Below are 21,987 nucleotides of genomic sequence, written 5' to 3' on the forward strand. Positions count from 1 at the left end.
TGATTCCCTTTTATTCCAGAAGTTTGGTCCTTAAGAGGTTAAAGGGACACTATAGTCACCAGAACAACTACAGCTTATTGAATTTCTTCTGGTGAGTAGAATCATTACCTTCAGGCTTTTTGCTATAAACACTGACTTTTCAGAGAAAATGCAGTGTTTACATTACAGCCTAGTGATAACTTCACTGGCCACTCCTCAGATAGCTGTTAGAGATCCTCCTTGGTTCATGGCTGCTTAAAATGCATCCAAACATTCAGTGTCTCCACCCTCTGCATGCAGACACTGAACTTTCCTCATAGAGATTCATTGATTCAATTAATCTCTATGAGGAGATGCTGATTGGCCAGTGTTTGAATCATGCTGGCTCTGCCCCTGATCTGCCTCTTGGTCAGTCTCAGCCAATCCTATGGAGAAGCATTGTGATTGGATCAGGCCACCACTTCTGATGATGTCAGCAGACTGCTTGTTTTTTTTAGGCAAACAGCATGCAGATCTACAGCTTCTGGCTGCAGAGAGAGCCGGCCTGCATTTCGGATCTGGACCGCCCTTTTGGGTGGGATCAGTCTGATATTCAAATGGCCTAGGTTCTTATTGTAATGGCACAAGATGAGCCAAAAGTAGCTCGAGATCTGAATGTTCTCAGTATTCTCTTGCACCATGTTTTTTTTGCTCTTACTAAATAGAATGGAATTTATCTTGAATCCAGGCCGGGCAAGGTCCTCCTCACTTTGTTTCCACACCCCGTCTATTGTCCTGCCGTTTGTGGTCCAATCAAATTATTCATTGGATTGAACTGTTTCACGGGCTCGTTGTGCATGTGCACGCTCTTGGAAAAGTCCTGCACATATAGACCTTTACCACAATGGCCACTTCTAAAAGCAGAAGTGGTCATAGTAGTTGGAGTAACCCTTTAATGCCCAGCGTATATTCCACAGCTGTAAATTCTTGTTAAAGTTTATTCAGGCTTCTGTTACCAATGTCGCCTGCAGATGGTTAAAGTTTTGAGACCCTGCAGCAATCATTGTTGTTGTTATTCTGTCTCAGGAATACTCTGTGGATGTGCCAACAAAAAGTTGAAAGATGAATCACTAAAAGCAAGCCTTTCTAAATTACGGACAAAACCGAAACCTATGAGAGAATTGTTTATATTCCTTGAACAACAGGAGTTGTGGGGAACACGCACAGCTGTACTTTTTTTCCTTTCGTGTTGGTTTCTTTTGGAAGTTGGAGACAATAGGATGATTATAGTATTGCCTGATTGCTATGGATTTCCACTTTCTGCTTAGTTGAGCCAATTAATTCCTATCTGACGTCAGTCATAATCTATCTATGAGATCAGTTCAGCTCAGTGTTCTACCAACGGGAAACAAGACTGATACACCAACAACAATTGGATGGGCGCAGCTCTGTCAATCTGCCTAATCTTACAGCACATTCTGCAGCTTCAGCAGCCCCTGCAATTTGTCATTTGTTTTTTGCTTCTGCACATATGATCATAATGTCACTTCTTCCAGTAGCACTTCATTACAATTATACTCATTGTTTTTGAATGCTAATTGAAATATGAGCAAAGTATTCAATATATCGATAGTAAGTAAAAAAAAAAAAAAAAGTCTTTGTATTATTATTTTTTATTTTTATTTTTAGAATTGGGACATAAGTTAAATACTCCCAATAGAAAAAAAAACCTTAAGTGGCTTTTAAGGAATACTTTTGTTTGGAGAAATTGTAATTTGGTTTAGTTGTAATTTGGATAAATTGCTTAAGCTAGTATCATTACTACTGTGTGGTAGGTGATGTAATGTGATTTTGTGAAAGGGATTGTCTACTTAAAATTTAGATAGAGGCAGACTACACTCTTACACTTGTATGGATGATTGGAACCGTTCAATAAACTGATTATTTACTACTGATACTATCCAGTTATACACAAACTGGAAGTTTAAAAAACAAAAAACAAAAAAAAACAAGCTTATTTATTATTAATTTTTTTCTTTTAATTATTATTATTATTATTTTTTTTTTAACTATTGGGAATGCCACTGATGTGTACTGTAGAGACAGGAGAGAGAGAGAGAGATACTAAGGAATTGACACATGCAGCCGTGAATTTGTAGTGTGTGGTTTTTTTTTTAACCCCTTAAGGACACATGACGTGTGTGACACGTCATGATTCCCTTTTATTCCAGAAGTTTGGTCCTTAAGGGGTTAAACACCAAACCATTGACTAGAAGACTATCCCTTTACTATTTTTTATGCATCTGTTTCCCTGATGAGTATTTATTTTGCAGGACCACACTATAGGGGCTATAGTGGTGAATTTATGACCTGCCACTAACTATTTAATTTAGAGCAATTAATTATACAAACTAAATTTCAAAGACACTACTGTATTGGCATGTTATTGAGTAAATAAAATGTTCCCAAAATATCACAGCCTCATCCAGAATGCTTGTTTGTAGTTGGAACTTGTGATTTAGCTTTTCTAAAAAAACCTTTTTTTTTTTTTTTTTAAACCGGGGATTTACCTGCAAAGGATGTATATTATTCAGACCTAACACCTGCAGTTGAAGTTTCAGGAGAGTCGTGTTGTTATAAAGATGCTAGTATGTCAGCAAGCCATGTGCATAATAACACAGATTAAAGGGACACTATAGTCACCAGAACAACTACAGCTTATTCCATTTGTTCTGGTGAGTAGAATCATTACCTTCAGGCTTTTTTCTGTAAACACTGTCTTTTGAAATAAAATGCAGTGTTTACATTCCAGCCTAGTGATAACTTCACTGGCCACTCCTCAGATAGCTGTTAGAGATCCTTCCTGGGTAATGGCTGCCTAAAATGCATCCAAACATTCAGTGTCTCCTCCCTCTGCATGCAGACACTGAACTTTCCTCAGAGATTCATTGATTCAATTCATCTCTATGAGATGCTGATTGGCCAGGGCTTTGTTTGAATCATGCTGGCTCTGCCCCTGTTTTGCCTCCTTGTCAGTCTCAGCCAATCCTATGGGAAAGCATTGTGATTGGATCAGGCTACCACTTCTGATGATGTCAGCAGGCTGCCTGCTGGTCTGAGGCAGACAGGGCAGAGCCAGCAGCTTCAGGCTTGAATACAAGTAAGATTTTGCTAAATTTAAGGAGGCATGAGACAAGGTGGCTAGATGGTGGTTTTAACACTATAGGGTCAGGAATACATGTTTGTGTTCCTGACCCTATAGTGTTCCATTAATGCTGATTTTCTGTTGCTTGGACTTGCTTTATTCAGGGTATGAGTGATTGAATTTGATGGTTAACAAAAATAATGTGCAAAATGTACCAGCCCATTCTTCTTTGGTATGAAACCACTTTCCCACTTCTTTGCATAAATATTTCCCGAACAATTAACTTTAGGAATCCACAACTAATAAAACGAATGTCTCTCAAGTTATTGGCATCAGCCTTTTCCTTTGCTTCTCTCCATAGGGACATTCACATGTGTAAGAAGGTTCCGTAGATTCATAGATTAGTACATATTGTTTTATATTGTTGGTTATGGCATATCATCTGCTTAATTGTCAGCCTGTTTATATTTTCCAGGTTCCCTCTAGTCAACAGAACACCAGGATGTACTCACTTTCTTGGTGTAGCGATGCGTTGTACCTTGTTACTTAAATGAATAAATAAAGCCATCTTTATTCGGCAAAATAAAATAAAATACAAATTACATTAACAGTACAAATCAAGTAGATTATGAGAATACCACACCGAAGTACTTTAGAGTACAAACAACACAATTGTTTTGTTTTTGTTTTTTGTCAAACCAAAAAGAAAACATTGTTTTAACCATTCCTATAGGAATTTCCCCACGCAGCCTCCCTCCACCCCCTTTTTTCTGCACTTTCAGAGTGTAATGATGTTATGGAGAGAGGCACTGAGGCTAGTAGTGGTGTGGAGAGAGGCACTGAGACTAGTGGTGGTGTGGAGAGAGGCATTGAGGCTAGTGGTGGTGTGGAGAGAGGCATTGAGGCTAGTGGTGGTGTGGAGCGAGGCATTGAGTCTAGTGGTGTTGTGGAGAGAGGCACTGAGGCTAGTGGTATTGTGGAGAGAGGCTTGGAGACTATGGTGAGGCCTAATACAAAGCAGTTGTTGGGGGATTCCATCATATGAGGTGTGGAGATGGACAATGGTGGCTTGTGAGGTGTCTTCCCGGAGCTACTGCTCACAGAGACAGGAGACGTATCTGTAATATTGTTAAGCGAGCAAAGCTGGAAGGGGAATTGGATGTACTTGTCCATCTAGGGACAAATGATTTGGCTTGCAATGAGGTTTCAGAGGTTAAGGAAGTTTTTAGTGTTTTTGCCAATGATATATGGCAAGGTTGCTTCCACGCTGTCATTCTCTGAAGTTCTGCCTGTGCATAATACTCAGAACATGCGTATTAGGGACTTTAACTTGTGGCTTGGTGAATGGTGTCGGGAGCAAGGATTTGGCTTTATTTCTCATGGTAGCTCTGTTGGAATGGAAATAAACTGTACAAAAAAGATGGTTTGCATCTTTCTCAAAAGGGAACAAATGTTCTCAGTGGGGGGGGGGGGCATGCTAAACGGTCGCACATGGAGTGAGCTCCCGGCAAAACTATAGAAACCAGCAAATAAATTAACTCCACACCTGAACTAACCTGGCTACTCCTGATGGAGACACTCTGCAATACACTCCGTGGCATCTAACCAATTGACTGGTGGTCTTACCACGGCGCATCTCCAAGATTCCTCCGTGGGGGCATCTGTGGAGAAACGGCCGTTCTCCTCGCTGATCATCCTGCCGGGGTGAGGAGAGGTGTTCGGGCTCCCCGTTCCCCCCCCCTGCCGGTGAGGGACATCCCGGCACAAGCTCGTTGGCCCATCAAATTGAGAGAGCATACACGACCCTGCAGGGGCCTCCCAATCAGACGCCTCAAAATGGCGGACGCGCCGTGTGAAGGCAGCCTGGAAACTACTATGAGGCACCTGAACGAAATCTTTGCCAACTTCTGGCTCAAACTCGCTGACAGACACAAGGTACGCGAGGTGAGGGGACAGAGCGACAGCTCATCACACGGCTCACCCCCTAACACCCATCGACCCACTAAGCATGTAACCTCCACACCATGCAACTCACACCAGCGGAGGCGACAAAATCGACCCACTGGCACTTACCGGAGGCCCAAGAATACCAAAACTCAGAGCCGCAACCCCGGACAGAGAACCGCAAGGGGGAGCCCCCCAGCGCACACCTCGCAACTCCGGAGGAAGAAGCCCCAAGATCAAGCCGGCACTGCACCACACCGGGACAATGGTAGAGAAGCTGTACGCAGCCGAACCGACAAGAACCAGACCCCGACTCAAGCATGGGGTAGAGGGCACGACCATAGCAGCGAGCCTACACAATCAAGCTATGTGGGACTGTGAAATACCTGTTGAGGGGATAGGCTGATGGCATTATATTTTAGTGCAGGAGGTGTGCGCGGTTGACCCAGCTCCCTTTCGCTACCAATCTCTATGTTTTTGTTGCTGGACTTGTTATGCCACCAGTGCTCCTCTCCTTAATAATTAAATGCCTACTAGATACTGCCTATTAATCTTTTGGCTCACAAGACATGCCTATTGTTCATAACATGTGCAGCACTATTGACAGTCATACTATATATCTGTGCCTAATCGTTAAACTATATTGCCTTATTCACTCATGCTATCTGTTGAACGTTCTGATGAGTCTAAAGCTTTTGTCAGTATACACACTGCAGCAATCTGCTTCCTTTTACTGAGAATTTTTTTTTTTTATAAATTCTTTATTTTGGTTGTGCGTGGTATAACAAAAAGGCTTTTTCAGCCACAACAGCGGTCACAATCAGTTATATATCGAACAGAGGAAACATAACGTGGCATATAATTATACAGCACATTTTAGTTTTATGAGAAAATCTAATAGGGTCTGCCGTTTCACCCGTGTGCTAAAAATTTATAAAACATTCGACAGTGTCACGTCGCCATATGAAAAACTTCAGGTACATCACCTTTTGACACAGCTATGGCATGAAGATAGCTGCACATTTTTAAATGTGCGATGGTCTAGCTAGGTAGACGTGTCTAGATATGGTTCTCAGCAGTTTAAATTATTAACTAATCGATGCAAAACATAACAGCAGGTAAGAGTTAAACAGTTTCATCTCCCTACGTAACACCGCTTTGCTATCTATTCATAAAAGCCTAATGCTGCGTCAAGGGTTAGTGTGTGAATACAGGTTAAATTTAAGTGTAAGGAGGAGTTTACAACGTTTATGGGTACACATATGAGTTGTGTTGAACAATTGCGTAGAGGAATTTATTTGTATAGTCAATTGCCTAGTGCTGTTGCTCAATTAAGTTGCAGAAAATGAGGATCATAAAAATACAGCCAAAAGAAAAATTGCATTGGCTCCGTTTACATTTCTGTGATATAGAGCGATTATATGGAAAGCTTGCATGAGCCAGTGATCTAAAGCAGTTGCCTAGTGTGTCGTATAGAGCGGTAACATTGGCCCACAACTGAGTACTATGGTGTAGAACCAGTCATGTAGACCCGTACTGCCGGTGGTTAACCGTGCAGTAGAGGAAAAGTGTTGGGGGGGGGGAGACATTATTAACATTATACAAGAGAAAGGTTGAACAGGTACGTATTGTTTAAAAGACCAACTAAACAGGCAAGTAAGAGAAGAACTGGTTGTGATTCAGTTCAGTGTCTGTCGAGAGTTCATGTGGTTGCCGCTGCATAGGAGCCTCGTCTAGGTTGTCCCGGTATGAAGGCTGTCACTTTGTCCGGATCCCATCTGTGTGAAGGGCCGGCTGGATCGGTAGGTGCTGTGCGCTGCAGGGCCTCTTGAGGAAGTCCCAGTTTAGGTAACAGTTCCCGTGCATCCAGCATGTCACTGACCTTGTGTGTCTCGTTGCCTTTTACAATGCTTATGGTACGGTTGAGTCGCCATCTGTACGGGAGTCCGTGTTGTCGTAGGAGCTCAGTGAGCGGTCGCATGGACCTCCTCCAGGCCAGAGTGCTCCCTGAGAGGTCTGCAAAGAATGTAAATTGCATCGATTCAAATAGGTATGGGGAGCAGTCCTTGACCGCCGCTAATATTGCCGCTTTGTCTTTTCGTTGCTGAAAACACAGAATGAGGTCTCGGGTAGCCGCCGGTGGAGCACTTGCAGGTTTCTGGGTCCTGAAGACGCCGTCTAGGGTGACTGCTTTGGCATGTCGTGGTTGCAGTAAGGCTCCTAGGAGCCGCCGTACGAGTTGCGGCAGTTCGGCTTGCGGTATGTCATCCGGCACCCCTCTTATTTTCAGATTATTCATCCGCCTTGTGTCCTCTAGGGAGGCAAATCTCCTTTCAAAGTCCTCATTTCGGCTTTGTAGGCCCTTGATCTCCTTTTGCAAGGAGGAGATGTGGGTAGAATTGGTCGTAGAGGTTTTTTCCAGGGCGCCCAGTCTGCCCGATAGCCCTTGTATGTCCGTGCGGATGTTAGCCATGTCCGCTTGTATCGTGGCTTGGAGGTCTGCCAAAAGGCTTTTGAGCACCGCTGTGGTCACTGGTGCTGTGTCAGGGCTTGAGGGCTGTCTCGTGGGTGCAGTCAGGCTGGGTAAGTCAGGTACCTCTTCGCCCAGGGAGAAGTCGTCCGAAACTTCAGAGTACGTCTCTGTGTAGTCGGCCATCTTGGGCCTTGTTACTCCGTGGGCCTGCCTCCACATGGCTCCGATGTCCAGGCCTTGTCTGGGTTGATCTGGCTTCTGTTTTTTGGTCTTTCGACCCATAATGCTTTCTCCCACTGCCTCTGGGCTTTTGCCGGTATTTTGATCGGGTGATGTACCCTAAAACAGGTAAGTTTGGGAGATATTCTCTGGAGCTCTAATGCCATGCGTCTTGTCAGCTCCGCTGCTCGGCTCCGCCCCCCCTTTTACTGAGAATTTAACTACGACCTCTCTAAGCACAGATTTCTATGATCCAACTCACTGTTATTATGCGGATCTTGTGAAATAAGTTTATGTTTTTAGCCTGTTTCCTTAGCATGTTATCCTATTTCATCACAAAAATGTGCAACTGTATACCTTGTAAGCATTACCCCACCTGTGCCTGCTGTCGTGGCACCACAGGAATGTATGTTAATCCTATTTGCACCAAAAATAAAGAATTAAAAAAAAAAAAAAATGTTCTCAGTGAGCAGTTCAGAGGTTTTGCTAGGATGTATTTAAACTAGGAGGGGGGGCAAAAGGGTGATAAAACATCAATCCAATTGTCCCCCAAAACAAGGACAGAACGTGCCTGTAGCAAGTGTGTTAAAAATGATAAGCTTAGAGTCATGTCTACAAATGCTTGCAGTTTAGGGAATAAGATCCATGAACTTGTGGCAATAATGGCAACTGATAGTGTAGATTTAGTCGCTGTTACTGAGACATGGTATAATGAGAAAAATGACTGGGACATAGCAATACCAGGGTACTCTTTATATAGAAAAGACAGGGAAGGCAGGAAAGGGGGAGGGGTGGCTCTGTATGTGAAGGATCGCATAAAAGTTAGTGAGGCGAACATAGAGTCCGTTTGGGTTACGTTAGAATTTGGTAATCACACAGTAACTCGTGTAGGTGTGATTTATAAGCCCCAGGACAAATTGAAGAGTTAGATAATCTACTAGTTGGGGAAATAGCTAAAATGACAATGAAGGGGGAAGTTATCATCATGGGTGACTTTAATCTTCCTGATGTGAATTGGAAAACAAAAATAGCTGCTTCTGCCAGGAGCACACATATTCTAAACTCCCTACTGGGATTGTCTCTAAAACAAGTCGTTGAGGAGCCAACTCGTAAAGAGGCCATACTAGATTTAGTGTTAACAAATGGAGATTTGGTATCCGATATTACTGTAGGTGAAAGTTTAGGATCCAATGATCATCAGTCAGTGTGGTTTAATATAAGAACAGTGACTGAGTCACACCACACACAAACAAAAGTTTTAGACTTTAGAAAAACAGACTTTTCTAAAATTAGAATATGTGTAAAGGAGTCATTATCAGACTGGAGCAATTTAAATGGAGTCCAAGAGAAATTGGATTATTTAAAAGTTGCACTACTGAAGGCAACAGAAAATTGCATTAGGCTTGTCAGTAAAAGCAAAAAATTCAAGAAATTCAAAACATCTACTCCGCAGAGGTGGCCAAAATAGTAAAAAACTAAAAGTTAGCATTTAGTAATTATAAAAAAACACAGAATGAGGAAGACAGAATGATCTATAAGATTAGGCAGAGGCTAAGCAAGTTACAGGAGCTTCCAAATCACACACAGAAGAGAAAATAGCACAGTCAGTAAAAAAGGGGGACAAAACTTTTTTTAGATACATAAATGGGAAAAGAAAAGTAAAACAAGGATTAGTTAGATTAAAAACAAAAGAAGGAAGGTACGTAGAAGAGGATAAAGGTCTAGCTGACTGCCTCAATGAATATGTTTGTTCGGTATTTACAGATGAAAATGAAGGAAAGGGACCTCCGTTAAGAAAAAGAATAAATGAGTCATTTATTACACGTGAGTTTACAGAGGAAGAGGTTCTATTTCAACTGTCAAAAGTAAAGACAAATAAGTCAATGGGACCTGATGGAATACACCCAAAACTATTAAAAGAGCTTAGTGGTGTACTAGCAAAACCATTAACCGATTTATTTAACCAATCATTGATAACAGGAATAGTCCCAGAAGATTGGAAGTTGGCGAATGTTGTGCCCATTCACAAGAAAAGTAATAGGGAGGAGTCGGGCAACTATAGGCCAGTAAGCCTTACTTCAGTAGTGGGGAAAGTGATGGAAACCATGTTAAAGGATAGGATTGTTGAACATCTAAAAACACATGGATTTCAAGATCAGAGACAACATGGGTTTACTTCAGGGAGATCATGCCATGCCAAACTAATCTTATTGATTCCGGCTCCCGCGGCATCAGCAGACAACGCGCGAGGGAGCAGAGCGGTGAGATTAGAGCTCCCTCGCCGCGCCTTATCACATCACAGCACTGCCGCGCTGGGGTCCAGATGGTGGCCGCAGGAGGGAGAGCTTCCCTCCTGCCGGCCACTAAAACATTGCGCCCCAGAGCCCATGCGCCCTAAGGTGGCCGCCTGTGCCGCCTTATGGACGCGCCGGCCCTGGGTCCAACGATAAATGACTATGGGGGATGATGTATAATAAACACAGGTTACTGGCTATAGGGGGATAATGTATAATAAACACAGGTTACTGGCTATAGGGAGGATAATGTATAATAAACACAGGTTACTGGCTATAGGGGGGATAATGTATAATAAACACAGGTTACTGGTTGGGGGATAATGTATAATAAACATAGGTTACTGGTTGGGGGGGATAATGTATAATAAGCACAGGTTACTGGCTATGGGGGGATAATGTATAATAAGCACAGGTTACTGGCTATGGGGGGGATTATGTATATTAAGCACAGGTTACTGGCTATGGGGGGGATAATGTATAATAAACACAGGTTACTGGCTATGGGGGGATAATGTATAATAAACACAGGTTACTGGCTATGGAGCATAATGTATAATAAACACAAACACACAAAAAAAAAAATTAATGCAGCTTCAGAATTAATCTAAATTGTATGCTGTCTGGGAGGGAGGGTCTGCTGCTGATTGGCTGGAATGTGTCTGCTGACTGTGAGGTACAGGGTCAAAGTTTACTCAATGATGACGAATAGGGGGCGGACCGAACATCGCATATGTTCGCCGTCTGTGGCGAATGCGAACACGCTATGTTTCGCCAGGAACTATTCGCCAGCGAACCGTTCGGGACATCACTACCAGGGACTGAAAGTGTTTTAATGAAAGTATGTAGAAACTTGGGCAGACTAGATGGGCCGATGGTTTTTATCTGCCGTCACATTCTATGTTTCTATGTTAAAATGCATTTTTCCAGCTGTGGATGATTATTATTGTACTACTAGTATGTATATCATGTCAACAGGTATACACTTTTTTTTTAATTTGAAGAGAAATATAATGTAAAAATCTGACAATTTGCTCCTCAATGTAATGTAATTCTTTGAATGTTATACATATGTTTCATGTACAGAGTTACCAACCTTAAACAACACTACAAGCATTATAACCAAGTGCATTGTAGTGTTTATGGTGCATTGAATGCCCCCCCACCCCCCCATTGTAAGAAGCCAAACACTTTTTGAATGGTTTTGGCTGAGAGCATCACCAGATTGCTCTCAACTAATGTAATACATGGTTTAGTTTAGTAAAGCTTACAGAGGCTGGTGCTTGCTTCCAGCTCCCTGGTGTTGGTCACACTTCCCAACATTTCAAATGGACAAAGGACACTTTAATTTTAGGGGTTTGAGTGAGGATGTGGCCCGGGCAGGCTTGTGAACAACTGTGAGTATTATTGATGTGAAGCTCTGTTTGGCACTTGGACACATCAACAGTGCGGAGCTCATAGAAAAGAGGCACAGAATGGTTTCAGTCCAAAATAGAGACTTTCCCCCTAATTAGTGAAACTTTAGAGGTATGTGTTAGTAATGGCGGTGGGAAGAAGCACCCGGCTAATCCTAAGAAATCAAACTAACCAAAAAGGATTTAAATACTTACAATGGTGCATATTCATTTAAACTGTAAATGGTTAGTTGGGTTTGTTATTGTTTAATTCAGAGTAGCGGAGATGGAGAGCTTTTTCTAATTTGCCTGTTTTAATCAAGAATTTTGAATTCTGTAGTTTACTCCTGACAAGTCATGGTTTAGCGAATAACTTTGATAGAAACATATATAACTCTATCTATAAGGAACAAAAAAACTAAACAGGGAAAATTATCCACTCTATTTTTCCAACTTGATTTTTTTTTTTTTGGCCTAATATTTGAAATCCTCTTTTCAATGCTCAACCTTTCCCCTGTTTCATGAATAAATCCCATATGAGCCAGTATTTGTCATTAGATGCTCATTAAAAAAGAAATTGATGTTTTCAGTGTTCTTCAGAGCATTCATCTCCAGGTAGTGTGTGCTTGTTGGCATGGCAGTAATCTCATTGAATACACAGTATGTCAGCAGTCTCCTCTCTTCTCTGTAATTCATTGATTCTATGAATAGAAATCTCAAAGGGAAACCAGTGTTAGTGCATTCTTAACAGTGCAGCGTCAATAAGGATCTCTGCAATTACATCTTTGTCCCTCATAATTTTGTATAAAGCGATCCCATATCACCCATGCAACAGGGAAGGACTAACAACTGTTGGGCAAGTGATGAACAAAGCAGAATCAGCTCTACACAATGGACTTGATTTATTCCAAGAGTATGCAGTGTTGCTGCGCTCTTAATAATGGTCATTTGGGCTACATCACAGTTATGGTTGATTAGGAAAAAAAAAAGTTGTGTCAGCATCATAGGAGTTGGTTTAGTAGCATATTTCAGTCTGTCCTATATATTTTCCTTGGTGTGATAACACGCCTTTAAAATAGACAATTAACTGCTAGACAAAATGTATTTAACTAGCGTTTTATCAGCACTTTTGCAGATGCATAAAAACCAATGAAATTTCCTCCCCCAGCCTGATAGCTATTTTAGAGCTACCGTACTTATAAAATGAATCCATGTGTTTATCTTTTATACCTTTTTATATGCGTGAATAATTTCGTAACAACCTTCTTGTCTTTCTTTCCAGATAATATGCATGTGTCATTGGCGGAAGCCTTAGAGGTCAGAGGAGGGCCATTGCAAGAAGAGGAATTATGGGCTGTCCTAAACCAAAGTGCCGAGAGCCTTCAGGAGTTATTGAGAAAGGGTAAGGGGGATATGATATATCATGCAAGATTCAGCCTACTCATTCACTAAACACCAACTTCAAAGCTCACAGAGTGTGTATATATATATATATATATATATATATATATATTTTTTTTTTTAAATAATGGGATTTGGAGTACATGATCACACATAGGCATAAGCTTCCACAAATTTGGCAGGTCAGTTGACCACATTCAGCCTATCACAACGCCATTGCTGGTATGAATACGTCTAGTAATCTTTGCCTTAGTCTCGCATTCAGTGGGGGGCAGTTTGTGTGCAGTCAGGGACCCTTGCTCGGTGTTAAATTGCACAAAAATGCTTTAACACTGAAAGTAGGGACAGTATCAGGGGACTCCTGGCACACTCATTCAATGAGATGAAATGGTTATAATGCCTAAACCAGTCCTTGTGGCCCATCAACACACCAGGTATTGCCAGTATCTCCATTGGAATAAAATAAGGAAATGCATAAATCATGGATTGTTGGTGGGCCATGAGGACTTGTTTGGGAACCACTGACTTAGTGTGCCACATTAACTTTTTTTTGTAAATCTATTTTTATTATTTTCTTTTTCGTTGTTTGTATGCATAAAGAAAAGTCTTTACAGTGACTCTCAGGTCATTTTGTATGGTAAAGCATATTGTGATATATAGAGACTCGCAGGTCTCAATGTTCCAAATAGTAATTGCAATCTGTCGGACACACAGGTCCTGTTTCATCCACATAGGTGTAACACAGTCAAGTAACAGTAAAGAATGGGCGAGGTTATTTACGTGTATTCCATGTTTTCTTTTTTTAGTTTTGTTAGTATAGCCCGGTATAAAGGGGGAGATAGCCCTCGTCTAGAATTCTACAAACCCATCTTGTGATGAAGGTTAATATAGGGAGTCATGCTCTTGTGTGCGTGTTTGCCCATGTTAGTGGTATTCCTGGTTTATCCTTGTTTAGTTTTTTTTATTGTTTTGCAATCAGGTTTTTATATGGTGCTGTGTGTAAAGCAGAACATTTGTAGAGTATGCAGGGATGCGCATTTAAGTCGTTTTCCAAAATAGACAGCCGCGCAGGGCCGAGTATACAACGACCATGAAGGTAATTAAAGACTCCGGAGTCCGTGAACCAATTACAAAGCAACTTGGAATGGATAAGCAGTTTTGCTTTTTCAAAGGTGGTTGTCCCATTAACTTTAACTTCAAGTTCTGGGTGTTCTCCCGTGCTGTTTTAGTGGGTCCCCTGGGTTAGACAGACACATTATATTTATTTTCATCTGCGTCCATAAACTGCCCACAATATTGCGACACTGCCTTCAGACACTGGGAAGGTTTTTTTAATTTTACTTTTTGAAAACTATATTTATGTGTAACATAAAAATAGTTTGGATTTGTTGCTAAGTTATCACCACATGAACAAAGTGACATATGACCTCCCTCGAGTCATAACATATTCCAAAGGGGCACTACATCCATTTACATGTAATGTTCTAAATATCTAGTATATGACTGATGCTGTAAATATTTTGTGTGTGTTTATATTTTCTTGGCGTGTAGGCTCAATTTAGTTAAAGGACAACGGTCAACAGAATCTGACTGTTGGGCTCCTGTTTCACTCCCTGCATAGAGCGATGATATCATCAGCCATCGCCCTGTTTGGTCTGCCTGGTTTGAATTCTGACCAAATTCCAAACCACATTGGCAATTCTCATATTTACTATGCCAAATGTGGTCAGAAATCGGTCTGCTCGACTGATACAGTAACATTGATTCAGATATGGAAATCACTGATTTTCCAAACTCATCTAAAACAATCTATACATACACCATAATCGCAATTTATCATTCACTTGCTATTGGAGCCCGTGAAATAACGGGGGTATATAGCCCCTCCTCCCTTGGGCCTCGGGTATAGAAAACTAAAAATATGTGGATGGGGGCTAGTGTCCCGGCCCCCACCAATGCCGGCGTGTGGGGGCTCTTATAAGTATAATAAGGGGGAGCATGGCCTGGCTGTCCATGAACGCACACTAAGTGAGCTCCGCACCCCGAGCCGACTTAAATATATATTTTTTTAGACATTCTTTATTTATAGTTTTTTTTGTTTTTTTCCAAAACAGGGAGGGAGACAGAAAAAAGAGAGGGAGGGGGGGTTGGGGGAGAGGGTAACAAGCATCGCATTACATTGTACAAAGCATGGTTGAACAGTGTGATTAACTCATTAGTTGAATAAGGTTATACATTCACGACAAATGGGCAGTTAGCTTGTAGCGAATCCACGCAGGCTGAGCTCCGTTGGAGGACGGAGTCGTGGTCCATGAGAATATGTTGCTCTGAGATGTACTGGAGGGTATGGTCGTGTGACAAGTTTTGTCAGGGGGTAGACCCCTCACTTGGGTGGGAGTTATTCGACTAGGAGAGACGGAAGTGTACGGGTCTCAGTCAGTCATAGCATTTCTAGGTCATAAGGGAGGGGGAGAGGGGGGAGGAGGGTGGGATCAGGGAACAAGGGTTTCCCAATGGAGTGGGGAGCTGAGTGACAGGAGCAGTCGCCAAGGGATGCTCGGGGGTCGAGCAAGTGGATCAAGCCCTTCCCCGGGCGACGTAAGACGTCCAGGGGTACCATAGAAGGGCACATTTGTCTGAACGTTCCTGCAGGGACGCGGTCAACATTTCCATATTGCGTATGTCTTCTACTTTATCCACCCATTGTTTGTAGGTAGGCACTGCCTGGCTTTTCCAGTTCAGTGGAATGAGACTTTTCGCGGCAGAGAGCAGGTGTATCGTGAGTGATTTTTTGTACCGTTGGGCTGAAATGGGTGTATGGTGCAGGAGTCTGCAATTTCCTTTATCTTAGAGTGGATCAGTTGCCAGTATGGAACTATGCGGGGGCATGACCACCAGATGTGGAGGTTGGTGCCTAGGGCTGAGTTACATCTCCAGCATTCGCCAGAGGTGGTGCCATGCATGTGCCTAAGTACGTCTGGGGTCCTATACCACTGGGTGAGTAATTTATAGCTCATCTCTTGATATTTAGAACTAATGGAACACTTGTGGGTTAGGAGGAAGATTTTGTCCCACTCCTGGGTTGTCAAGCGTACGCCCGTCTCCCGTTCCCATTTGTCCGTAAACCCCAGAGGGCTTTCATTACCTATCGATTGTAGCTTAATGTAAAGGTGGGATATTGCATGGTCGAGGTGTCTCATGTCCGTACACAAACGTTCGAATGCAGTCAGTTGTCTATGTATGTGGTCTTTGCCTTGGAGGTTTGTGTAATATGATTTCACTTGGTGGTAATGGAACCTGTCTAGAGGGGTTGGTCCTTGAGTCGATAGTACGTCAGTCAGGGGTTTGAGGGCTCTGTCCTCCGTCCATTGATGTAGGCATATCCAGTCCGACCTGCTAAAGTTCCTAAATGTTGAGGGGGGAAGCCCCCCTGCAAGATCCGGGTTGTGTGCTAGCGGGGTAAGTGGGCCTGGCGACGTGGTGAGTCGGTGCGTGTAGCGCAGCGTGCACCATACCCGGAGGGTGGCGTCGATGAGAGGGTTCAAGGTTCGGAGTTCCGTGTAGGTGAGGGAGCCAAGCCAGAGCCTGGCAGGGACCGTCCCCTGGGCTTGCTGCACCTCCATGGGCACCCATCGTTTGGCGCTAGGTCTCGCGTGCCAGTCCACCAGTAGGTGCGTGGCTCGGTAGTATTGTTGTACGGAGGGTAGCCCGGCTCCCCCGGCCGACTTTGGTCTCTCCAGGATGGACCTGCGTATACGGGAAGCGGAGCGGTTCCATATAAAGTTGCGGAAGTCCCTTGTAAGGGTGCGGAAGAACGACTGGGGGATTGCGACGGGCAGCACCGCGAAGAGATACAGCAGCCTGGGGAGGACGTTCATTTTTAGCGCTTGTATGCGTCCAAACCAGGTAAGGTATTGTGATGACCAGCGGAGGAGGTCTCTTTGAATATTCGAGAGGAGGGGAGGGAAGTTTACTTGGTAGAGTTGAGATAGGTCTCTCGGTAGCCATGTGCCTAGATATTTCAATTTGTTCGGTTGCCAGGAGAAGGTAAACATTGTGCTCAAACGTTCGGTCAGAGCAGTGTTTCCTAGTAGAGGCATGGCTTCAGATTTGTCTAGGTTAAGTTTCAAATTGGAGACGCAGTGGTACTCGCGAAATGCTTTGAGGAGGTTGGGAATGGAAATTAGAGGCTGTTCCAGGAAAAACAGCATGTCATCTGCGTAGGCAGCAAGTTTGTGTTCCTCTTTATCCAGCGTTACCCCCGTAATGCCCCCATCCCGTCTGACCGCCTCTAGAAATGGTTCCAGAGTGAGGGCAAACAGGAGAGGGGAGAGGGGGCACCCCTGGCGCGTGCCGTTGCAGATGGGGAAAGATTGCGTGGGGGTTCCATTGACACGAATCCGTGCAGTCGGTGTCGTGTACAATGCTGATACCCAGGAACATAGTTGGGGACCGAATCTGTAGTGGCAGAGGGTGGATGCGAGATACGTCCAGTCTACCCGGTCGAACGCCTTTTCGGCGTCCGTCGATAGCAGGACGGTCTCGCGGTTTTTGGTTTTCGCCAAGTGTATGATGATAAGGGCCTGTATCGTGTCGTCCCTAGCTTCCCTCCCCGGGATAAACCCGACCTGGTCAGGGTGGACCAGGTCCGGGAGGAGCGGCGAGATCCTGCGGGCCAGGGCCTTGGCGAAAAGTTTTAGGTCCGAATTTAGCAGCGAGATCGGGCGGTAGCTCGAGCAGTTAGTCGGGTCTTTACCGTCCTTGAGGATTATCGATATCGTGGCGGCTAGGGTGTCTGTAGGGAATCGCCCGCCCTCACGTATCGAGTTCAACCCCGTCAAGAGCTTGGGCAGAAGAACGTCGCTAAAAGTGCGGAGATAGGAGATCGGCAACCCGTCGGGGCCGGGGGCTCTATGTGGTTTCATGAGTTTCAGGGCTCCCTGCAGTTCTTCCAGAGATAAGGGTCGTTCTAAGTCGTCCGATTGGTCCTGGGTAAGTGTCTTGGACACGTGTCGGGAAAGGTAGTCAGCGATCTTTCGTTGGTGTGTCTGAGTGGCGGTCCCCTGCGCGTTTTGTGATTGATTGTATAGGTCTTTGTAATATGTCTGAAAAGCCTCCAGGATCCCCTCCGGGTGTCTAGTACTACGGTGTTCGCGTGTGTTTATTTTGTGTATGTGCTGTGCCCGTCTCTTTGCCTGAAGCATCTTTGCCAGGAGCCGACCGCTTTTGTTCGAATGTTCGTAGAAATACCTGGCCGACTTCGTTATAGTGTGTAGTAGCCCCTGCGAGAGAAGGTCTCTAAGTTCTCTCCGGGCTGCGGTCAGTTGCAGGTAGTCATTGTCGTCTAGTGTTTGTTTATGTGTGGTTTCCAACGAGGACACCCTGGAGGTGAGGGTGGTGATTCGTCTGTGTCTGTCTTTCTTGCGTTGCGTGCAAAGGGCGATGTAGTGGCCTCGTATAACACATTTGTGTGCCTCCCAGACCGTCAAGGGGGGGGTTTCTGGGCTGTCGTTCGTGTCAAAATAATGAACGAGTGTTTGTAGCGTGGATGTGCGGACGACCGTGTCGTTCAGTAGGGACACATTAAGCTTCCAGTTTCTGTCCAGTGTATTTTAACTGGGGCGTGGTCGGAGTGGGTCGTAAGTCCAATGTGGGCGTCGGGGAGTAGGGAGAGGAATTCCTGTGGCATAAAGATATAGTCGATACGGCTATAATTGCGGTGGACATGGGAGTAGTGGGTATAGTCCCTATCGTCAGGGTGTGCGGTTCTCCAACAGTCAACCAGACCTAGGCTGGTAAGTGCCTTAGTGGCGGCTCGCAAGCAGTGTGGAGGGATCGTGCTGGTCCCGCGAGACGTATCCAGGAGTGGGTCAAGGGGCATGTTCAAGTCTCCCGCAGCCAATAGAAGGCCCTCTCTGAATTTATTGAGTTTGGCCAGGGTACGAGAGAGAAAGGTGTGTTGACCGCGGTTGGGACAGTATATGCAGGCAAAGGTATAGGTGTGGTCCGCTATTGTGCCTTTAACAAAGAGGTATCGACCTTCAGGGTCTATGAGGGACTCTGTGTGGCTAAAGGGTACAGATTGTGCAAAGAATATCGCTACACCTGCTCTCTTCGATGCCGGGTGGTTGGCGTAGTAAGCCAGGTTATAGCGGTTGTTCTCAAGTTTGGGTGCATCTGGCCCCCGAAAATGCGTCTCCTGCAGGAACGCCACAGACACCCTCTCCGTCCAGAGACGGCGGAGCAGGTGGGAGCGTTTCTCTGGCTGATTGAGACCTCCCGTATTGTTAGACCAGTACGTGAGTAAAGCCGGCTTAAATCCTGTCTCAGTCCCCGCAGGGAGGTCATTAGAAGTAGTTGGATCCATTGGGGGGGGGGGGAAGGGGGAAGGGGGGGGCTAGGGAACGGGGGGTAAGGAGGTGAAGGGGAGAAAGGCAACTATTGAACCTAGACCGGTAGGTGTCGTTCAGTAAACTAAAAGATAATGTGGTCTCGTCGGACCCTGGTCTAATATATACAGGGGGAGGTCAGTTGCGTGAGGTGCAAGGAGGTCAGCCCACAGAGTGTGTCTCGCTGGTATGTGTGTTGTCAGCGTCTGCGTCCCTCGGCACCCAACCCGTCTTGTGGGGTGGATGTCTGAGACTCCGCGAGTCCGGGAGGGGAGGGGTGGAGGGGGGGATGAGGGAGGAGGGTAGGGGGAGTCCTGAGCGCCGTCGGGCGTAGCGGGGGAGGGTACGTCAGTGGGAGGGGGGGCAGTTAGGATGCAGTCTTGAGGGTGTGGGGAAGCTGTCAACATCCTGAGCAAAAATTAATAAAGCACATCTCAAGCAGCGAGTTGATCTGTAGACATTAACATTGTAACATGCACCAAGGGTAAAACTGTGGCTTAGTGTAGGCATTTTGAGCAAGGCAGAAAACACAATGAGTAACAGAGTGTGCATCAAACATTAACATTGCGTCCTACTCCTGTGGTATAGCTTTAACATAGAATAGGTACATCAAGCAGCGTATTTAGCGCGTGAAATAGTGGGCCATATTACGTACATTAACCTTGCACCGTACCCCTGGGGTTTGGCGGTGGCATATTTTAGGCACCACGGTTACCACTGGGAAAATAAGAGGCATTCGGGCGTGTGTCAACTTCTAACAATACATCAAAAGTTTTAATTAGTGGGGCGCAGCTCGTGAAGTAGTATTACGGCAAACATCAGGGGTTAAACTAATGGCTTAGGGTAGTCTTCTAGCACAGCGCAGGAAGCTGTATAGGAGGTGGGGAGGCCTACGTCCAGCTTTCTTGCATCCCCTATCGAGAGTAAGACTGAGTCATAAATTAGGCATCAAGGCCTGCATGGCAAACACATTAGGTAATGGGGCGCAGCACATACAGCGTCTTTGTGACGTGCAGTCAGGGCAAATCTATAGCATAGCTGGGACAGCGCGATGCGCGCAATATGCATCGGGGAACCAGCAGTATAGCAGCAGTGCAGCTCAGTCCAGGGGAAAGGTTGTGGTATGGGTGAGGCCTAGTGTATGGCGCAGGTAGCGCAGTATGGGGCGGGATAAATACCATAAAGTAACATTGCTACGCGCTCCTGGGGCAGAGACGTAGTGTACCGTAGGCTGCTTGGGCGGCTCAGGCGACATATTAGGCAGTGGGGTGCACAGCATATTTTGACAAGGCATTCTGCATACGAGGTTAAACTGTGGCTTAATTTAGGCATTTTGAACAGTGAAAACGAAAATTAAACATACAAACGAATTATTAAACAGAATGGGCGAGTGGTGGGCGGGGTAGGCACTGTCGCCCGTGCAAGAGGCAACTTACGGGGTGTAGGCACGGTACTGGGCATATACACTCCTGGGTTTTGCGGCCCAAACCCCCCACCCAAATAGTCCGTTACTGTTTGGCTCACCCCTTGTAGCCGGCATGACCAGTAACCTCCCTCTCAAAAAGCAACCCCACGTCCCATATCGCTGTGGTGGGCCATTGATCTCGTCTCGGTCCCCGGTGGCCCAAGGCCGAGGGCCTCACCCCTACATGCGTCTTGGTGGTTAAACGCCATGGGTAAATAAACACTGGAAGCCCACCCCGGGGGGAACTGGGGGTGGGGGAAGCTTGGGAGAGGGACCATGGTACCTGGAAGGAGTTAGGCTGCTATGTCCTAGAGCATTATTCTTCTGGACCGTCTGGGCCGCCCCGGCGTTGCGGAGGAGGGCCAATATGTCCCCCAGTTATGTTCTCTGCCGCCAGGTGGGGTCCGGTGGGGCGTGCTGTCGGGAATTCGAGGATCCAGTTCGGAATGTGGACGTGTGGTAGTCCAGCGGACTGGAGGAATCTGGGTACATCGTTGGGCCAGCGCAGCGTGTGCCAGCGGTTCTCTATCTTGGCCTGTAGGCTAAACGGAAAACCCCATTTGTAGGGAATCCGTCTATCCAGCAGCATGCTTGTCAGAGGCTTCAACGCCCGTCGGGCATCTAGAGTGAGGGTCGACAGGTCCTGAAAAGGGAAACTTGGGAATCCATGTAGATAATTGTGCGTTGAGCCCTGACTGCCCTCATGATGGCGTCTTTCTGTTGGAACGATGCGAGGCAACATATAATGTCCCTAGGTTGGCCATCTCTCCTGGGGCCCCTGAGCCCTCTGTGTGCGCGTTCCATGGGAATGTCCGCAGGGGTATCCCCTCCAAGCAGTTGCGTAAAGAGGCCCAGTAATATGTCCCGTGGGGACTCGCCGTCAGCCTCAGGGAGGCCTCGTATGCGTATATTGTTGCGGCGGCCCCTGTTGTCCAGGTCTTCAACCTGTCTGCGCATTTCAAGGAGTATATTCCCTTGTCGCGTGGTTGCGAGGTCTGTGGCTTGTTGGTGGTGTGAGGAGTGGAGGCGGTGTTCCTCCAGTTCATCCACCCTTTGCTCCAGGGCCGTCAGGTCTCTACGTACCGCGGTAATCTCTTCACGGATGGCGGTGCGCAGCTCAGTGACCAGGGCCGCTTTGTCCCCCTTTGTGAGCATGTTGGCTGATATGGCCGCCAAATCCCTGGACATCTGGGATAGTGCGTCGGTGCTGGGTGTCCCCTCCGCGGAACCTGCAATGCTGCTTGTACTCGGGGAAGGAGGCGCCATCTTGTCCGTGCCTCGTGCGTCTCGGAGGTGCTGTGGGGT

The 21,987-nt window shown here is 45.5% G+C and overlaps 1 protein-coding gene across 4 annotated transcripts in view; it reads left to right on the plus strand.

The window, feature by feature from the left end:
* The window catches only part of PTPN13 (protein tyrosine phosphatase non-receptor type 13), a 264,870-nt gene that overhangs the window by 54,960 nt on the left and 187,923 nt on the right, over positions 1 to 21,987 (plus strand). For all 4 annotated transcript variants that reach the window (XM_063458775.1, XM_063458777.1, XM_063458776.1 and 1 more), the window contains exon 3: positions 12,710 to 12,829. In XM_063458775.1, coding sequence (XP_063314845.1) covers positions 12,715 to 12,829 — 115 coding nt within the window. In that variant the 5' untranslated portion in view covers positions 12,710 to 12,714. The remainder of the gene's footprint in view (positions 1 to 12,709; positions 12,830 to 21,987) is intronic.

This window comes from Pelobates fuscus, chromosome 6 (genome assembly GCF_036172605.1).
Source record: "Pelobates fuscus isolate aPelFus1 chromosome 6, aPelFus1.pri, whole genome shotgun sequence".
Classification (NCBI taxonomy): domain Eukaryota; kingdom Metazoa; phylum Chordata; class Amphibia; order Anura; family Pelobatidae; genus Pelobates; species Pelobates fuscus.